This window comes from Octopus bimaculoides, chromosome 4 (assembly GCF_046866305.1).
Source record: "Octopus bimaculoides isolate indiv1 chromosome 4, ASM4686630v1, whole genome shotgun sequence".
Taxonomy (NCBI): Eukaryota; Metazoa; Mollusca; class Cephalopoda; order Octopoda; family Octopodidae; genus Octopus; species Octopus bimaculoides.
Window position 1 is genome coordinate 59,221,582 of NC_142931.1, and position 16,744 is coordinate 59,238,325.

The 16,744-nt window shown below is 33.4% G+C and overlaps 1 protein-coding gene across 1 annotated transcript in view; it reads right to left on the bottom strand.

The window, feature by feature from the left end:
• Positions 1-16,744, bottom strand: part of LOC106877351 (peroxidasin homolog) — a 117,268-nt gene that overhangs the window by 81,981 nt on the left and 18,543 nt on the right. Inside the window, exon 2 of the mRNA XM_052967102.2 lies at positions 9,793-9,864. Within this exon, the coding sequence (XP_052823062.1) occupies positions 9,793-9,864 (72 nt within the window). The remainder of the gene's footprint in view (positions 1-9,792; positions 9,865-16,744) is intronic.

The following is a 16,744-nucleotide window of genomic DNA, read 5'->3' on the forward strand; positions in this document are numbered from 1 at the left end:
ATATATTATATATGCAATAATTAAAATGTGTATGATGCACTTGTGTGATCCCCTGGTCAATGGAAAAATGCTTATATAACATTGGTGTGTGGTGCAAAAAAAGGTTGGGAACAAATGTTCTATAGATAAACTGAATTGAAAAAAGAAAAACAATTTAAAACATATATATTAAAATAAATATGCCTTGAGTTGTTTTTTAATTAATGTTAGTCTACAGATCATTAAATTAGTTTATATTTCTCAAAATCTAGTTTATAGAACACTTTGGTGAAATTCTGCTTCACAATGCATCTCTGATGTATTTTGAGATGGACATATGCATGTATGCATAAATGTATATGTAAGTGTGCCTGTAAGCATGTGTACATGTATATGTATACAAGTGCTGCATGTTGCATGTATATTTGAGAGGAACAAAGAGTAAGGAAGTATGTGCATATAGGTATACAGGGTATCCTGAAATTAAGGCAACCAAAGTTTCAGGCTTTAATAACTATCAATGAATGTGATAGGATATGAAAATTATACATCATTATAAAAGATTAGTGTGTCTTTTTATTTCAGACTAAATAAATTCAGATTTATAAATTAAGTTATAGATTAAAATACAATCATAACTCTCTACAAAGGAGGTGAAAGTAATACAGCTATAGCGAAAAAGCTTAAAATTAACCAAACAACAGCCTGGGAAATTGTCAGGAAATTTCAAGAGACTGGTTCCACAACCAATCAACCTGGAATTGGCTGAAAAGAAATGTGCAGATTCCTCAGTTTATCAAAAGTACCAGAGAAAAGTTATGGCAAAATCCTCATCATTCCATCAGAAAACTAGCAGCCACAGCAAAAATAAGCCAAACATCGATGTATCGAGTGCTGAAGAAGGATGTCAAGACCTACCCTTACAAGATGATCCACCATCATGAGCTCACACAGGATTATAAGGCTATGAGACTGGAGAGAAGTCATCTTATCCTGTGTCAGATTACTGAAGGCATGCTGCCCAACTTTGTGTTCACTGATGAAAAGAAATTTGACATCAAATGGACAATAAACCATTAGATTGATCGACTTTGGAGTGTATCTGGTTCAGTTGAGGGTGGACTCGTAAATCAACATCAAAATCCACAGTCATTTATGGTTTGGGTAGCTGTGACAACCACTGGAAGATCTCCCCTCGTTTTTGTGTCACGTGTGTGTTAAAATTAACACCCAGCAATACATTTAGTGACAAGCTGAATGAGTACTTTCAAGGCACACATTCAAGCCTCCAACAGGATTCAGCACCATCCCACAGCTCCAAACAGACACAACACTGGATTCAGAAAAACATTCTGTTGATCATAGTCAAGGATGTATGGACCTCAAGAAGTCCCGGCCTCAACCCATTGAATGTTTCTGTTTGGTCCACTTTGAAGATGAGAGTCTTGAGCACTCCTCATGCTTCACATGACATTCTGAAGGCAAAACTGCATCAGGAATGGGCTTCAATTCTGCAAGAACAGTTGCATGCCCTGTGTGAAGCATTTGCACCTAGACTTAAGGCTGATTCAAAACAGAGGAGGTCATGTTGAGTAAATGTGGTAGTGTCATAATTGTGTTTACTTTACCATTGCATTGCAACACTCGGACCCAAAATATAACAATATTTTGCTTTGGCAAAATTGGAATAAGTTGGTTGCCTTAATTTTAGGACACCCTGTAGACGTAAATTTTAAGTAGTGTCTGAATGTGTGAAATAAAGTGTATATGTATGTGTGTATGAGAGATAAATAAAATGTCTGCATATGAAACAATAATAGTTATAATGATAGAACAGGAATATGTGTGTATGATTGTATGTGTGTGACAATGTATATGAGAGAAGTTATGCAATAGAATATGTTCTTACATTAACACATATATGCATGATGTATCATGTATAACATATTAAAAATCTTAAGTGAAAACGAATAAGGCTATAAAAGACTTTTATGCCCTAAATTCACACAATCCTGGCATAGCAATTTTTCATATGTAATCGTCTAAGACTAAAACATAACAGTGTTACTCTCATAATAACCATTGAAGTGTTCTATTACAAAAGACTGTTATTTAAATCAACTCCACTAGTATTTCCCTTTTCTCTTAGAATTCCACCTACTTTTCATACACACACACACACACTCTCTCTCTCTCAAACACACAAAATAACAGGATGTGCTAAACCTAATGCATTCACAGTTGCATTTTTGTTTAGTTTGTCACAGCATGTTGTTTAGTGCATCTTTAATACACATTAGATTGATCACCGATTACAAATTTATCTCATCACACAGTAAATTTCATAGTAGAGTATGAAAATACACCATAAGGAAATATTGGTTTCAAACTTTGGCACAAAGCCAGCAATTTTGGGGAAGGAGTAAGTTGATTACATCAACCCCAATGCTTGACTGGTACTCATTTTTGTTGACCCTGAAAGGTAAAGTCAATCTCGATGAGATCTGAACTTGGAATGTAAAGACAGACAAAATACCGCTAAATTCTGCACAGCAAGCTAAAATTCTACCACCACACTGCCTTACCAAGTAAATATATTGGCTTCAGGTTTTGACACAAGGCCAATAATTTCAGAGAGAGAGTAAGTCAAGTACATTGACCCCAGTGCTTGACTGGTACTTATCTTATCAACCCCAAAGAGATGAAAGGCAAAGTTGACCTTGGTGGAATTTGAACTCAGAACATAAAGATGGATGAAATGCTGCTAAGCATTTTGCCCAGTGTGCTAATGATTCAGCCAACTTACTACCTTACCATAAAGAAATATTAGATTATTTAGAACAGATGGTTAGTAGTTAAATAAAGTGTAACACTAAAGTTACACTCAAGCAACACCTAGGATGTCTAGATGCTGCTGCCTAAATACCTGACTTTCTTTGTCATATACGAGGGTGTGCTAAGAAGTTTCTGGCTTTAAGGGTATTGTGAAAGGTCTGGTTGGAGGCCCAAAATTCTGAATTCTTTTACAGGGCTTAGAAAAATTGAAGGACTGCTGCAATAAGTGTGTGAGTCTGAGAGGGAAATAGAGGGAATCTAAGGTTGAATAAATTCATAATTAACTGAACCTCCTGTATTTTCTTTAACCCAAAGCCAAGAACTTTTCAGCATCCCCTTGAACACATGTGTATGTATGTATTTGTGTCAAAACGTTCAAAAGTCCTTCCTGGGCTATAAGGGTCACAAGGCCACCTGTGGTAAATATAATCCCCACATAAATGGGACATTGGTTCATTGCAATATTACTCATTTTTGCCAGCTGAGTGGACTGGAGCAATGTGAAATGAAGTGGTTTGCTTAAGAACTCAAAGTACTGTATAGTCTAAGAATTGAAACCGCAATCTTATGATCATGAATGCAAAATTCTAAACCATTGGTTCTCAACAATTATTTGCCAATGGGCCCCTTTGATTCTTGTTTTACTCTACTGGACCTCCATAGCCATTTGATGTATATAAAAAAAAAACTTACTGTATCTTTATGATTAAATATTATTAGGAATCATACACAAAAATTAAAATATTTTGTGTATTGTAGGAGTATAAGCAATATTTTGCATATAAATTTTAACAAAAATTTTTATATGAGCCCCTAAGGGCCATATGAACCCAGGATGAGAACCACTGTCCAAATCAATAAACCATGTGCCTTTCACAGAAACACACACACATACGTGTGTGTGTGTGTGTGCATGTGTGTAGGGAAAATAGAATCTAAAGGGACAGTTGCTGGTCTGTGTTGTTAAAAATCATATTTATTTGGATAGAGTAAAATTATTTAAGTTGATATGTTGTAGTAAGGGGATGTTTCCAATGTTTCAGATAAAATTCTTCTTCAAAGGAGAGAAAACAATGGCACATCCTGTCAGAATGAGAAACACAACAAAGGGTCATTCTAGGGTGTTATTTAACAGAAATTTTAAAAAGCAGCACATGTTGCCTTGCAGAAACTGCTCAACTCTCTGGATTTTGTCAGCACTGTCTTGCAACAACATTGGTGCTATGATGTATCAATTCTTATTTTTCTCTCAGACAGCATTGGTGACATAAAGAAGTAAGACTTGCATGTGCAAGCAATTGCTGGTCTTCTATAAAAAAAAAAAATCATGCCCAGGCCTGCACCTTTAGAAGGAATTTCCAGGTGCAATCTCATAGTTTTCACAAGACATTAAACCAGGCATGTTTCACAAGACATATAAACCATGCAAATCCCAAAGCCGAACATCTTTTTAAGCAGTCTTGTGTAAACCAAAGTGCCAAGTATGTCCGATTATTGCTTCATACAGAAGTAAGGTGGATATCAAGTGGAAATAGCTTAAAAAGGTTCAAGGAATTATTTGATCATCTTAACATTTACTCAGTGATAAATGTGAAGCGAAAATGCTGTCAACAATGGATGGAAAAGCATTTGTCAGTTATTTGACAGACATCTTCGAGAAACTTGGAAACTTGAATAAACAACTCCAAGGTGCAAACATGACGCTTGTTGGTGTGGAAGCAAAGATTTTTGGATTTAATATGTCAAAAAGATGTTTCCAAAAGAAATTTCAGTTAATTATACTGGTTGAGTAAATGTGAGATAACGAATGATGCTGCCACCATAATTATTGACCACTTGAATACTCAATAAAGGACTTCAATGACAGATTTTGTGAAGGCAATGAATTTTTCCTCTTGGTTAACTCAACCACTGCTGATTGACGTTTCTGATGCTGCAGTTTAATACCATGAAGAGTTATCAGAATCGCGTCATGATGAATCAGTGAAGACTTTGTTTAAATTGAAAGGGACAAATATGTGGCTATGTGACGAGAAGAAAACTATTGACTCATTTTCCTTCATCTTGTTTGGTCAAATGTGGATTCAGTGCAGTTGATAATTTACTGGAAACCAAGAGAAACTGGCTTGAAATTACAAAATGTGGCAATTTACGGCTGAAGTTAACCAAATTGTCTTCTCAGATCAAGGATCTGTGCCATATACACTAGGCACACGGTTCTCACTAAATGAGTTGAGGTATCTGTTAGCCAGGTAATTGAATTAAAAATCGTATTTCTGTATTAAAAAAAACAAAAATGTCGATGGGCACCAAATTTTTTGTTATTAAAAAGTGAGGCACTGGAAAAAAAAAGTTGGAAAACACTGCTCTGAAACATAAGTACATTAAGTTCTTACAACTGGTTATTAGTATCACTATATCTAAGCAAAAGTATAATATAATATTATATATCTATTACGTTTCATCATTTACTTGTTTCAGTCATTAGACTGTGGCCACACTGGGGCACCACCTTGAAGAACTTTTAGTCAAATGAATCAGCCCCAGTTCTTATTTTCTTTTTTAAAGCCTGGTACTTATTATTTCAGTCTCTTTTGCTGAACTGCTAACACTCCAACAGTGGATGGGAAAACACAGACACAAAGACACACACACACACATATGCAACAGGCTTCTTACAGTTTCAGTTTACCAAATCCACTCATGAGACTTTGGTTAGCCCAAGGCTAAAGTTAAAAAAACACTTGTCCAAAGAGTCATGCAGTGAGACTGAACCCAGAACCAGGTAATTGGGAAGCAAACTTCTTACCACACAGCCACGTTTGTGTTTGCATCATTAAATATTATTTAATCAGTAAAGAAAAGTCATGACCCATTGTCTTCTAAGCTATCCAAGAAAAAGTTTAGTAACATTAAAAACGAGTATATGTTCAGTTTGAAAGCTACAAGTTAATTGTTTAAAACGTAGGCCAAGAGAAAGGATTGGTTGTACTTATTTAAGGACGAAGGCTAAAGAGGTACAAATAGTAAGCAAAGAAGTAACTGGGACCTATGTGTTTAGTTTGAGCTATATCAAGTCAGCAAATTGAAAGGACATCAGCCAAGTAATAGCAGTAGGATAAAAGGAGAAAGGACACAACTTGTTGATAAGAAAATGATTGAAAAGTAACTGGGATTAAGAGCTTATCTATAAAACAGGTTGATACATTAGACTGTTTAGAAATTATATGAGTTTTGGGAAGCATACTGAGTCAATTCATAATACTATGTAACAACATTTTTAGTTTTTCTTTGGTCTTCAATTAGTAAGTGCTATTTCTTATTTGCTTCTGTCTAGAAACCAAAGAAAATTATTACTATTCCTTTCAGCCTCTGTTTTTCTGACCTGAACACCAATGTTTTCAAACTGACCTATTTTCCATTACATTTCAGACAAATTCAACCCTGAGATGCTGAAGCAGAAATATCGTTATAGTAAATATTCTACTCAATACCACAGATTTGCTTGTCAAATATTTGATCTTTACCACTTGGGGATGTTCTTTGGTTGACAATTTGTACATCTCTGATCATGAGCAGGAGTAGTAAGGGAGCATCATCCCCATGTATTGAGAGGGATTTTTTGGGGTTTGAATAAATGTAACAAAAAGAAAGTTTGAAGGAAATATTAACCATTTTTCATACTTTCTAGGGGTAAGCAAATAGGAAATAACATTTGCTACCCAAGGACAAAAATCATGTTACACAGTGTAATGGATAATGGAAGGTCTCAAAGTGGTGGATGAAACATTATCCTATTCATAAATATAAAAATACATCCAGGAATTTCAAGGGATTCAAGGAAACTTAACAGTTAAGAGCTTAGCTGTAGTTTCATGGTGTTAAGCAAATGAGAGGCAGCTTTTCACTTGGAAAAGACGCCAATTCATTCCAAAGAAAAATCTCACATGGTCTTTGTTAAAACTAGACAAAATGAGATAATGTAGATATAAGGGCATTCTTTCTCTTGGAAAGAAAGAAAAAAAATTGTCTGCAATAAATTTGAACTCAAAGTCATGTGAGCTAGTTTTCCAATACTTAGCCATTTCACTTCTATTTGTCTCTTTTCTTAATTGATACAGATAACTGAAGAAAACATTGGGAATTGCATTTGTTTATAGAAGTGCTTGAGTGGTATTCTTATCAGTAAAAAACCAGATTTTTTCCAACGTAGTTCACAGAATCTAAAGGAATAAAATAGTTGCACCCTAATAAAATTTCAAGTTATATATTCCAACTTATATATAGTTCAGTATGGTACAGAACATTTGTTTTTTTTATATTTGTTTTGTTTCTTGTTTATTTTTTATTGTAGTGTGCTCTTTATTTCTTTCTTCCTTTCTTTTAATTTCTAGAAAACTATTAGAGTTTCAAATTCTCATAGATAACTTTCACAATTATACTTCAGGCATGAATACTAGACCTACATCGAGTAGTAGTAGTAGTAGTAGTAGTAGTAGTAGTAGTAGTAGTAGTAGTAGTAGTAGTGGCATTGGTGGTGGTGGTGGTATTAGTGGAAGCATGGAATATATTACATGAAATACCATATATTACTCTATGTTGAGTATATCAATTTAAAGTAAACCAAGTCTGCTGCTATGTACTGGATGTGTAGGCTATATATACACAAATGTGTATGTATGTGTGTGTGTATTTATATATATGTATATGTGTGTGTATATATATATATATATATATATATATATATATATATATATATACATATATATGTGTGTGTGTATATATATATATACATATATATATGTGTGTGTGTGTGTATATATATATATATATATATATACATATACACACATACACACACATGCATGCATATATACATACATACATACATACATGCATACATGCATGCATACATGCATACATACTTACATGCATACATACATACATGCATACATACATACATACATACATACACACACACACAGCAAACTTCATGCACATGCAATAGCTACACATATGTGTATATCACATATGCATGTATGTATTAGTTTACATTTTGTTTTGATTTCAAACTAAAATTCCATTCAGCGACAGCATGTGTTTATAACCTTTCAAAGAATTTTTAAGTGCTGAAGTTCTTAATAACTTTATGAAAGTTTGTTATAAGTAAGTCTTTAACTTCTTACAGAGGCTCATTAACAAATAAATACCAGTCTTTATCTTGCAACATCAATATGCAGCTGTTATTCAGGAGGAATCTTGACCACATTAACCTAACCTACCTAAAAAAGCCCATAAGCAGCAAGTTAGCACAGTTGTTAGAGTATCAAAATAAATGCTTTGCATTAGTTATCTCAGTTTCTTGCATTCAGAGTTCAAATCCTGCCATGATCAGCTTTAGTTTTCACCTTTCTGAGGTTGAAAAAAATAAGATGTGTTAAGGTGATGGACTGGTGAAATTATTACAGTATTCGACGAGGTGTCATGTACTATTTGTTCCAGTACTTTGCATTCTGAGCTCAAATCGTACAGCGACTTAATTAGGTTGGTAGATGCAATCTGTTGCTTAGTTTGACTCTACCACCTGACTCATGAGTTCCTTTAGCAGTGTGCAATCAGTTACAATTAGGGCTCTAGTATGAGGATACATTCCTCATTCCCTCTCTCTCACTAGTGTCAGTGACCCTATGAAGAGTCATAAGCATTGCCCCTCCCTCCAGAATGAATAGTAAAAAACAAAAAACTCCAGACTGTTGCTGCTGCTGTCAATGTTTTAATGTCAACTTTTCCATGCTGCATTGATTGGACTAAGTTTATTAAGGCAGATCTTTGTTATGTTGCCATCCTTCATTTGTTTCCAAGCAAGGCAATACTTCTCATAGCCAGAAATGTACAATATTACTTGTGTGATGGTGGCAGTCATTTACAATTATCACATTGGTAACAGATCGATTCTGATTTGGGCTCCTTGCAGTCCTTGATCATGTGTGGTTCATGATATCTGAAGCAATACCTCTTCAAAGGACGTATTCATTCTCTTTCCCCTTCCAACCTCATGGTGCTCTCAGTTTACCATCTTATTGGACCTTTCCCCACTACAGCCACTGCTACAAAGCTTTGTGGCCAATTTGTCCATTAACATTCTGGCTTGAGTCACAAAATACCTCATAACCATGATCTTGATGTCTAATAACTGCTGTAATTCTATTGACTTGTGATCAGGGAAACCAGTCTGATTGTTCTCTTCAGCTGTTCTCCAGTGTATTCAGCCAATCTCTGCAACCTTCTGATATTGTTGAGAAACACATCCAGTCGTTCCCCATTCCATCTTGTTCTTTCTAGCCTACTATAAACCATAAATGCTTCCTCCATAAATGCTTTTTTTAAATCTGGTTTCTATTCTTCCTGGATCTAGCTGGGCTTCTTCATTCATTTCTAGGTACAATGCCAACTATAGATATAATGGCATAAAACTTGCCCAGTCGCTAATCTCCAGCAGATTTGTGACCAACCTAACCTTCTTCACACAATCAACCACATCTTCCTCACCACTAAATGGTTTTATCACATTGCTAATGATTTTTACCTTGCCTGACATATTCACTTGCTTCTGAGCCAAAACAGATTGTAGCAAGTATTGAATGGACCAAGGGAAAAACAATTTTTACATAAACTTCAAGAGAAAGAATCAACAGGTTACATCACAAGAAGGAAACAGGGAGAACACTTCACTCCACATGGAGATCACTATCTTTCCTTGTCACTTCCACACATGGCACACTCACAATACTTGCTTCCAATGAGAAATGGGAGGGATCCTACATACAACTCATCACCTCCATTCCCCACCACTCTCACTATTTCAGCTCATAACATTACAACAACAATAGCAAAACAACAACAAAACAGAAGGAAGAAAGAAGAGACAAAAAAGAAAGGTCTTAAGATAGGAAAAAGAAGGTTCAAAAATATACTTACAGTGTTTCCAGAAACTTCAGATTTGAAAATGTACCAATAGCAATATTTTTTATTTTGTTTGATCGAAGATCCCTGAAGAATAAAGAAGTAAAAAAGGAAGAAATTATTACATGAATAAAACTTATTGTGGAATTACAAGGGATATTGTTTAAACACAGCTAAGTGACACTATGTTTAACCCATGCTTGGGTTCATATTTAACCTATGTTTAACCCATACTTGGGTTCACTAGCAAATTAAGGTTGCCTTACAGTAAATATGCAACATAGTTTATACAGTACAGTTCAAGGTTGTAAGCAACAGAAGTACAGGATAACTGGTAAGTATTTAGCTCATATGCTATTCATGGCTCAAATCTTCAGATAGGGACGTACCAGCAATAGAGTAACACTTCACCTTCCAGTGAATTTATTTTTCTTCCAGTTAAAAGAGAAAGTACACCATTTGATTTCCACCAACCTGAATTTACTCCCTTTAACTTGGCATAGTTTAGTTACATTGATATGGTTGTAGTTTTCTTTCTTTATAAGTTAAACTGCATCCTGTATATTAACTTCACATATTTCCAGGTCATTAGATCACCACTGATTTTCCTTAGAATCATACATAAATGAGTATAGTAAACTCATCCAACATGTTCATATGTTCAGAAACAATTAGCAGTTCATATAAGGTAGGCACATGCAATACCTTATTACATACAAAATCTTACTTATCCCTTAGAAGATGACAGGGCTGATCAATCAACTGAAAAGTCAATTGACAAAGAAGATTGTATTAGTTCATTCAATTTCCTACAAGAATAGATATAGTTTTATATATGTAAATATCTACTTTTTATTTTATAATTTTTTTTTTTTTTGAAAAATAAGTGCATGTAGGGCTTGGGAAAAAGGTTCCATCTTTTTGGCACTGAAATTCCAAATGAGGCTCTGTCTGCAAAGGGTTAAAAAATCTCACTAAAACCTAAGTAATGACATTATCATTGGTATTAACTCATATCCAAGTAGTTAATCTGTAGTGTGTGATTCAACCTCTTCCCACTGATGGGTGTTAAGGGTACCAGTGCCTGAGGTGGCTCTTCAGGCAAGGGCAGTATAGAAAAGTTGGGGGCATTCATTGCAGGGACAGGTTGGCAAGGGACAAGGAAGTCTGAGTCACTCTTTGAATCTTCGATGTTTTATCCTTGCCTCATGACATTTGTTATTTTCCATCTGGTCCATTCCCTTGACAATGACATGCTGCCACTTTGGGTGATGCCTGGTGGTTGTCTCCCAGGCATTTGGATCAATGGACTGGCAGAGGAGAGTGACCTTGAGCTAATGACATCAATTCATACATAAAACAAATAGCATCCAAATGAAGGTCAGCTTCATAGTCCTAGAATCACATACATTACCTTCAACTAAACTACTAACAAATATGCTGAAATGTAAACTAATATGTTCTACAGAAGGTGGTTTAGGCATGGTAAGAAAATGTTAGTCTCAATTCTCAAGAAATAAAGTCCTCCACACTAAATACATAGAAAAACATCATTGATAAATTTGTTTAAACAGACCAAGTGTAAAAACTAATGCAAGTATTTGATTTGACATCAGCTAATTTTTTAACATTCATCCATCACCAAAGATTTAATACCCATCTATCACCAAAACCCTCTTCCATAAATCTATACAGATCACATCTAATCACACGTACAATATCAGACAAGCTCAAGACTATAGCACAGTCTAGACGTCCATTTTTACAGAACAACAATGAATTGAGTGTATATTCAACGTTTCCATGGATAGCTATAATTTTACAGAAGCATGCAAAATTGTAGACCTGTTTCTGCTAAATAAACTAAAACAGATAGACAAGACTATATGTGTATAGGAATGATAACACAATGCTTTTTAGAAGTTATAAATAATATACTGAGGTTAAAATGTCAAAATGTTTAACCTGAAGATAACAATAGGAACCAAATTGGTATCTACCAACTTCCTAATTGAAATAACTAACATTAGGTCGCAATGAACCCTATATAAACTTAACTACCAATATCGCAGCCATGGTCAATGCCAGTGTTGCATGTCCAGTCCATTTAAAAGTATCCTTGATGCGTCAGGCAATATGATATGCTTGAGAAGACCTGTTCAGTCATGTAAAACCAAAATTGTAGCTGTGGCCAGTGCTCCCTGTTCGGCTCCCATGCCAGTGACATGTAAAAAGCACCATCTGAATGTGGCTGATGCCAGTGCCCCCTGACTGGCTCCCATGCCGGTGGCACATAAAAAGCAACCACTACACTCTTGGAATGGTTGGCATTAGGAAGGGCATCCAGCTGTAAAAACATTGCCAGATCAGATTGGAGCCTGGCGCAGCTGCTGGCTTTCCAAACCTCAAGTAAACCGTCCAACACATGCCAGCATTGAAAACAGACGTTAAACCATGATGATGATGATGATCTGTGTGTGTATGTGTGTGTGCGTGCGTGTGTTTGTGTGTGCGCACATGTGTGTATATATATATATATATATATATATATATATATATATATATATATATATATATATATATATATATATATATATATATATACAAAGTAACAAACTGAGGAACAAAAATTCTTCAAAGGAGTTAAGCATCTAATTCACTGGTACTTCAGTTGGATACCATATAAATATTGGTATAATTCAATTAAAAAGATAAATTAAATAGAGATATTCTATTGATAATCAATAATTTATTTATATTAAAATATTACATTAAATACTATGAATATAATATATAACATAACATAATATTATATAACATAAATAATTATGAAAACCATAAAATGCCAACAAATTGTCTTGACTTATATATATTTTTCTGATCTACATAATTACAGTTCCATTATATAAATAGTCACTTCAGCCGTCCTTCCACACGGAATTTCATCTTTTTCTAAACCAAAGACCCTGAAGTGACTATATACATAATGGAACTGATTATGTAGATCAGAAAAAATATATATGTCTAAACAATTTGTTGGCCTTTTATGATTTTTATAATCATTTATGTTATATAATATTATGTTATGTTATATATTATATTCATAGTATTAAATGTAATATTGTAATATAAATAAATTATTGGATTGTCAATAGAATATCTCTATATTTAATTTATATTTATATATCTATATATTTAATTTATATCTATATATGTTGTATCAGACTGCTAGAAGGGAAGCTAGGAGACAGGTTTACTTAGCCAGAGGGGAAGCAAATAAGAAAAAATTTGCCAATGTTCTGCACCGTGAGGACCAAAGACTTGAAGTGTTTCGTGAGAGAAAATCATGATGTCGTGGGAGAGAAATCTGTTCGCATGGATGATGGTATGCTTGCACTAAACGAGGCTGCGAAGAAGGAGGTTTAGAGATGCCACAACGAAAGATTGCTCAATAAAGAGAATGAATGGGAGAAAGAGAGTCTGCTGAATGTCGACCAAACAGAGGGACCAGCTATCCGAATTGACAGTACCATGGTAGATAAAGCAATTAAGAGTATGAAGACAGGGAAAGACCCTGGCCCATCAGGAATCACTGCAGAGATGTTCAAAATATGTTGTTGTTTACGTATTTCACGTTATTTACACCATTGGTGATGTCCTGTACCCATATATGCATGTATATATATATATATATATATATATATATATATATATATATATATATACATATATATATATATATATATATATATATATATATATATATATATATATATTACATATTGCCTGAAGAAACACAACTAGATCTCATAATGCAGGGAAACAGCTGCATAATCAAGTACCTGAATGCCTGGAGAACTACGTTGCATGGAAACAATTGTAGTGATTAAAAAATAAATGTCCAACCATACTCCTTCTTGTTGACTCCAAATTTTTTCATTTATATATATGTATGTATATATCTATAAATATATACACATATATATGAATGTGTGTACACACACACACACAGATGGTGTTTCAGAACTCAGAACTCAATTTTGCTGAGTTGAGCAGGTCTTCTCATGAACTGTGTATTGCCAGTTATCGCAGCCCTTTATCATCTCCATGAGGCTCAGGTTCCTGAAGTCAGCCTTCACCACAGTGTTCATGTCTACTTGGGTCTCCCTCTCCCCAATGTAAATCATCATCATCATCATCCTTTACTGTCCATTTTCCATGTTGGCATGGGTTGTATGATTTGCCTGGAGCTGGCAAGCAAGAGAACTATACCAGGTTCGAGTCAGGTTTGGATTGGCTTCTATGGCTGGATGCCCTTCCTAACACCACCCACTTTACAGTGTGTGCTGGGTACTTTTAATATGGCACCAGCACAAGCACTTTTATGTGGTGATGGCATAAGTGCTTTTTACGTGACACCAGCACAGTACTCCTGCAGGCCAATCTTCTTCATCAGGAGGAAAAGCATTAGCACTTTTGTTGTGGAGAATGGGTCTTCTGGCAAGGCACGAGATGTCTCATTCCTTTGTCATTTCCTCATAGTTAATAATACAATAAGACTAATTATTTTTTTTTTCATTTTGCAATTTGCAAAAGTGTCTTCTTAATGTATAAACCAGTAAATTTTATTACTAAGGGATTAAGCTCAATGAATTTTTTCCTATATCAGCCCAATCCGAGATTTGAAACCAAGTCATAATATTCATAAATAGGTAACAGTTGGATAATTAAACATACTAAGAAATACATAATTGTAACTATATTCAAACATAGATATAATGAGACAGACATATATACAGGATGGCCATAAAGTCATGCACCATCCTGCAATATGTGAAATTGCTAAAATTCTCTTTTTCATCTCTTTTCACAACTGCTGATATTACTCACAAACCAATCCTCATTGGATGGAGGCAGACAATCAACAAGGCGGGGGCAAGGTAATGGTGTGGGATTTGGCACAATCAAGTAACTGGAGCATTTTATTTTGAGGATGCTGTGACAGGTGATTTGTCTTTCAACATGCTTAGCAACAAGATGATGTCTCATGAACATTCACTTGGAAGGGGAAATCTTGTCTGGTTTTAGCAAGATGTAGCTCCAGCCCGTTATGCATTACAGGCTTGTGACTTTCTGAATGAATATTTTCCAGGGAGCTGGATTGGGTTCATTGCAATTTCAAATTCTGTATGAACACTTGTTTAGAGCTACATGGCCAACACTTTGAACATCTGTAATGGATTACCTACTTCATTGCTAATAAACCATACCTGATATCTCCCATGGTGCATGACCTTGTGGCCACCCAGTAGTTACAGTCACTCAAATAATCACTTAAATGTGTGTGTGTGTGTTTGTTTAATGCATCAACACAACATGTAAAAAATTTTTAATGATTCAATATATGGAAAGTACATTTATGTGTTTAAAACATGCTTTACTACTGTTTCAAACTAGTCTTGCTGTGAAAGGAAATATAGGCAATATACTCAAACTTCTTGGTTATGTAGTGCAAGTATTCAACAGCTTTCAAACATTTCTAGGCCACTATCAGTTCTGTTTAGCTCTGGCACCATGATATTGATATATCTACATAACACACACACACACACACACACACTCTCTCTCTCTCTCTCTCTTTCTCTCACACTTGTATGTGTGTGTATGTATGTTTGTATGTATGTATGCATGTATGTGTGTATGTTTAACTAAAGATATGTTCATTTTTTTAAAATGACCTTGAGCTGATATAGTTAAATAAACTCTGATAAGGGTTTTGAATAATCAAAGCCCATCATCTGTTCAATATTTATGACATACTGCTGAGAATTTGTGATATATTCCTCAACTATGTATATCTTAAACCTAAACAAACCCTGAATTTATATATACACACATACTCAGTGGTTAGTATCAGGCTCACAATCATGAGGTAGTGAGTTTGATTCCTGGACCAGGCTATGAGCTTATTCTTGAACAAGACACATTATTCCACATTATTTTTCTTCACTCGGTTGTAGAAATGAGTTTTGATGTCACTGGTGCCAAGCTGCATCGGCATTTGCCTTTCCCTCTGATAACATCAGTGGCATGGAGAGGGGAGGTCGTTACACATGAGCAATGGCTGATCTTCCATGAACAACCTTGCCCAGACTTGTGCCTCAGAGGATAACTTTCTAGGAGCAATTCCATGGTCATTGATGAGCAAAGGGGGTCTTTACCTTTTACCCTTATATATATATATATATATATATATATATATATATATATATTATATATATATATATATATATATATATATATATATATATATATATATATATATATATATATATATATATATATATATATATATATATATATATATTATATATATATATATATTATATATATATATATATTATATATATATATATATTATATATATATATATTATATATATATATATATTATATATATATATATATTATATATATATATATATTATATATATATATATTATATATATATATATATTATATATATATATATATTATATATATATATATATTATATATATATATATATATATATATATATATATATATATATATATATATATATATTATATATATATATATATATTATATATATATAATATATATATATATATATATATATATATATATATATATATATATATATATATATTATATATATATATATATATATTATATATATATATATATATATTATATATATATATATATATATATTATATATATATATATATATATATATATATATTATATATATATATATATATATATATATATATTATATATATATATATATATATATATATGTATTTATATATATATATTATATATATATATATATATATGTATTTATATATATATATTATATATATATATTATATATATATATATACATAATTATATATATATATATATATATAATATATATA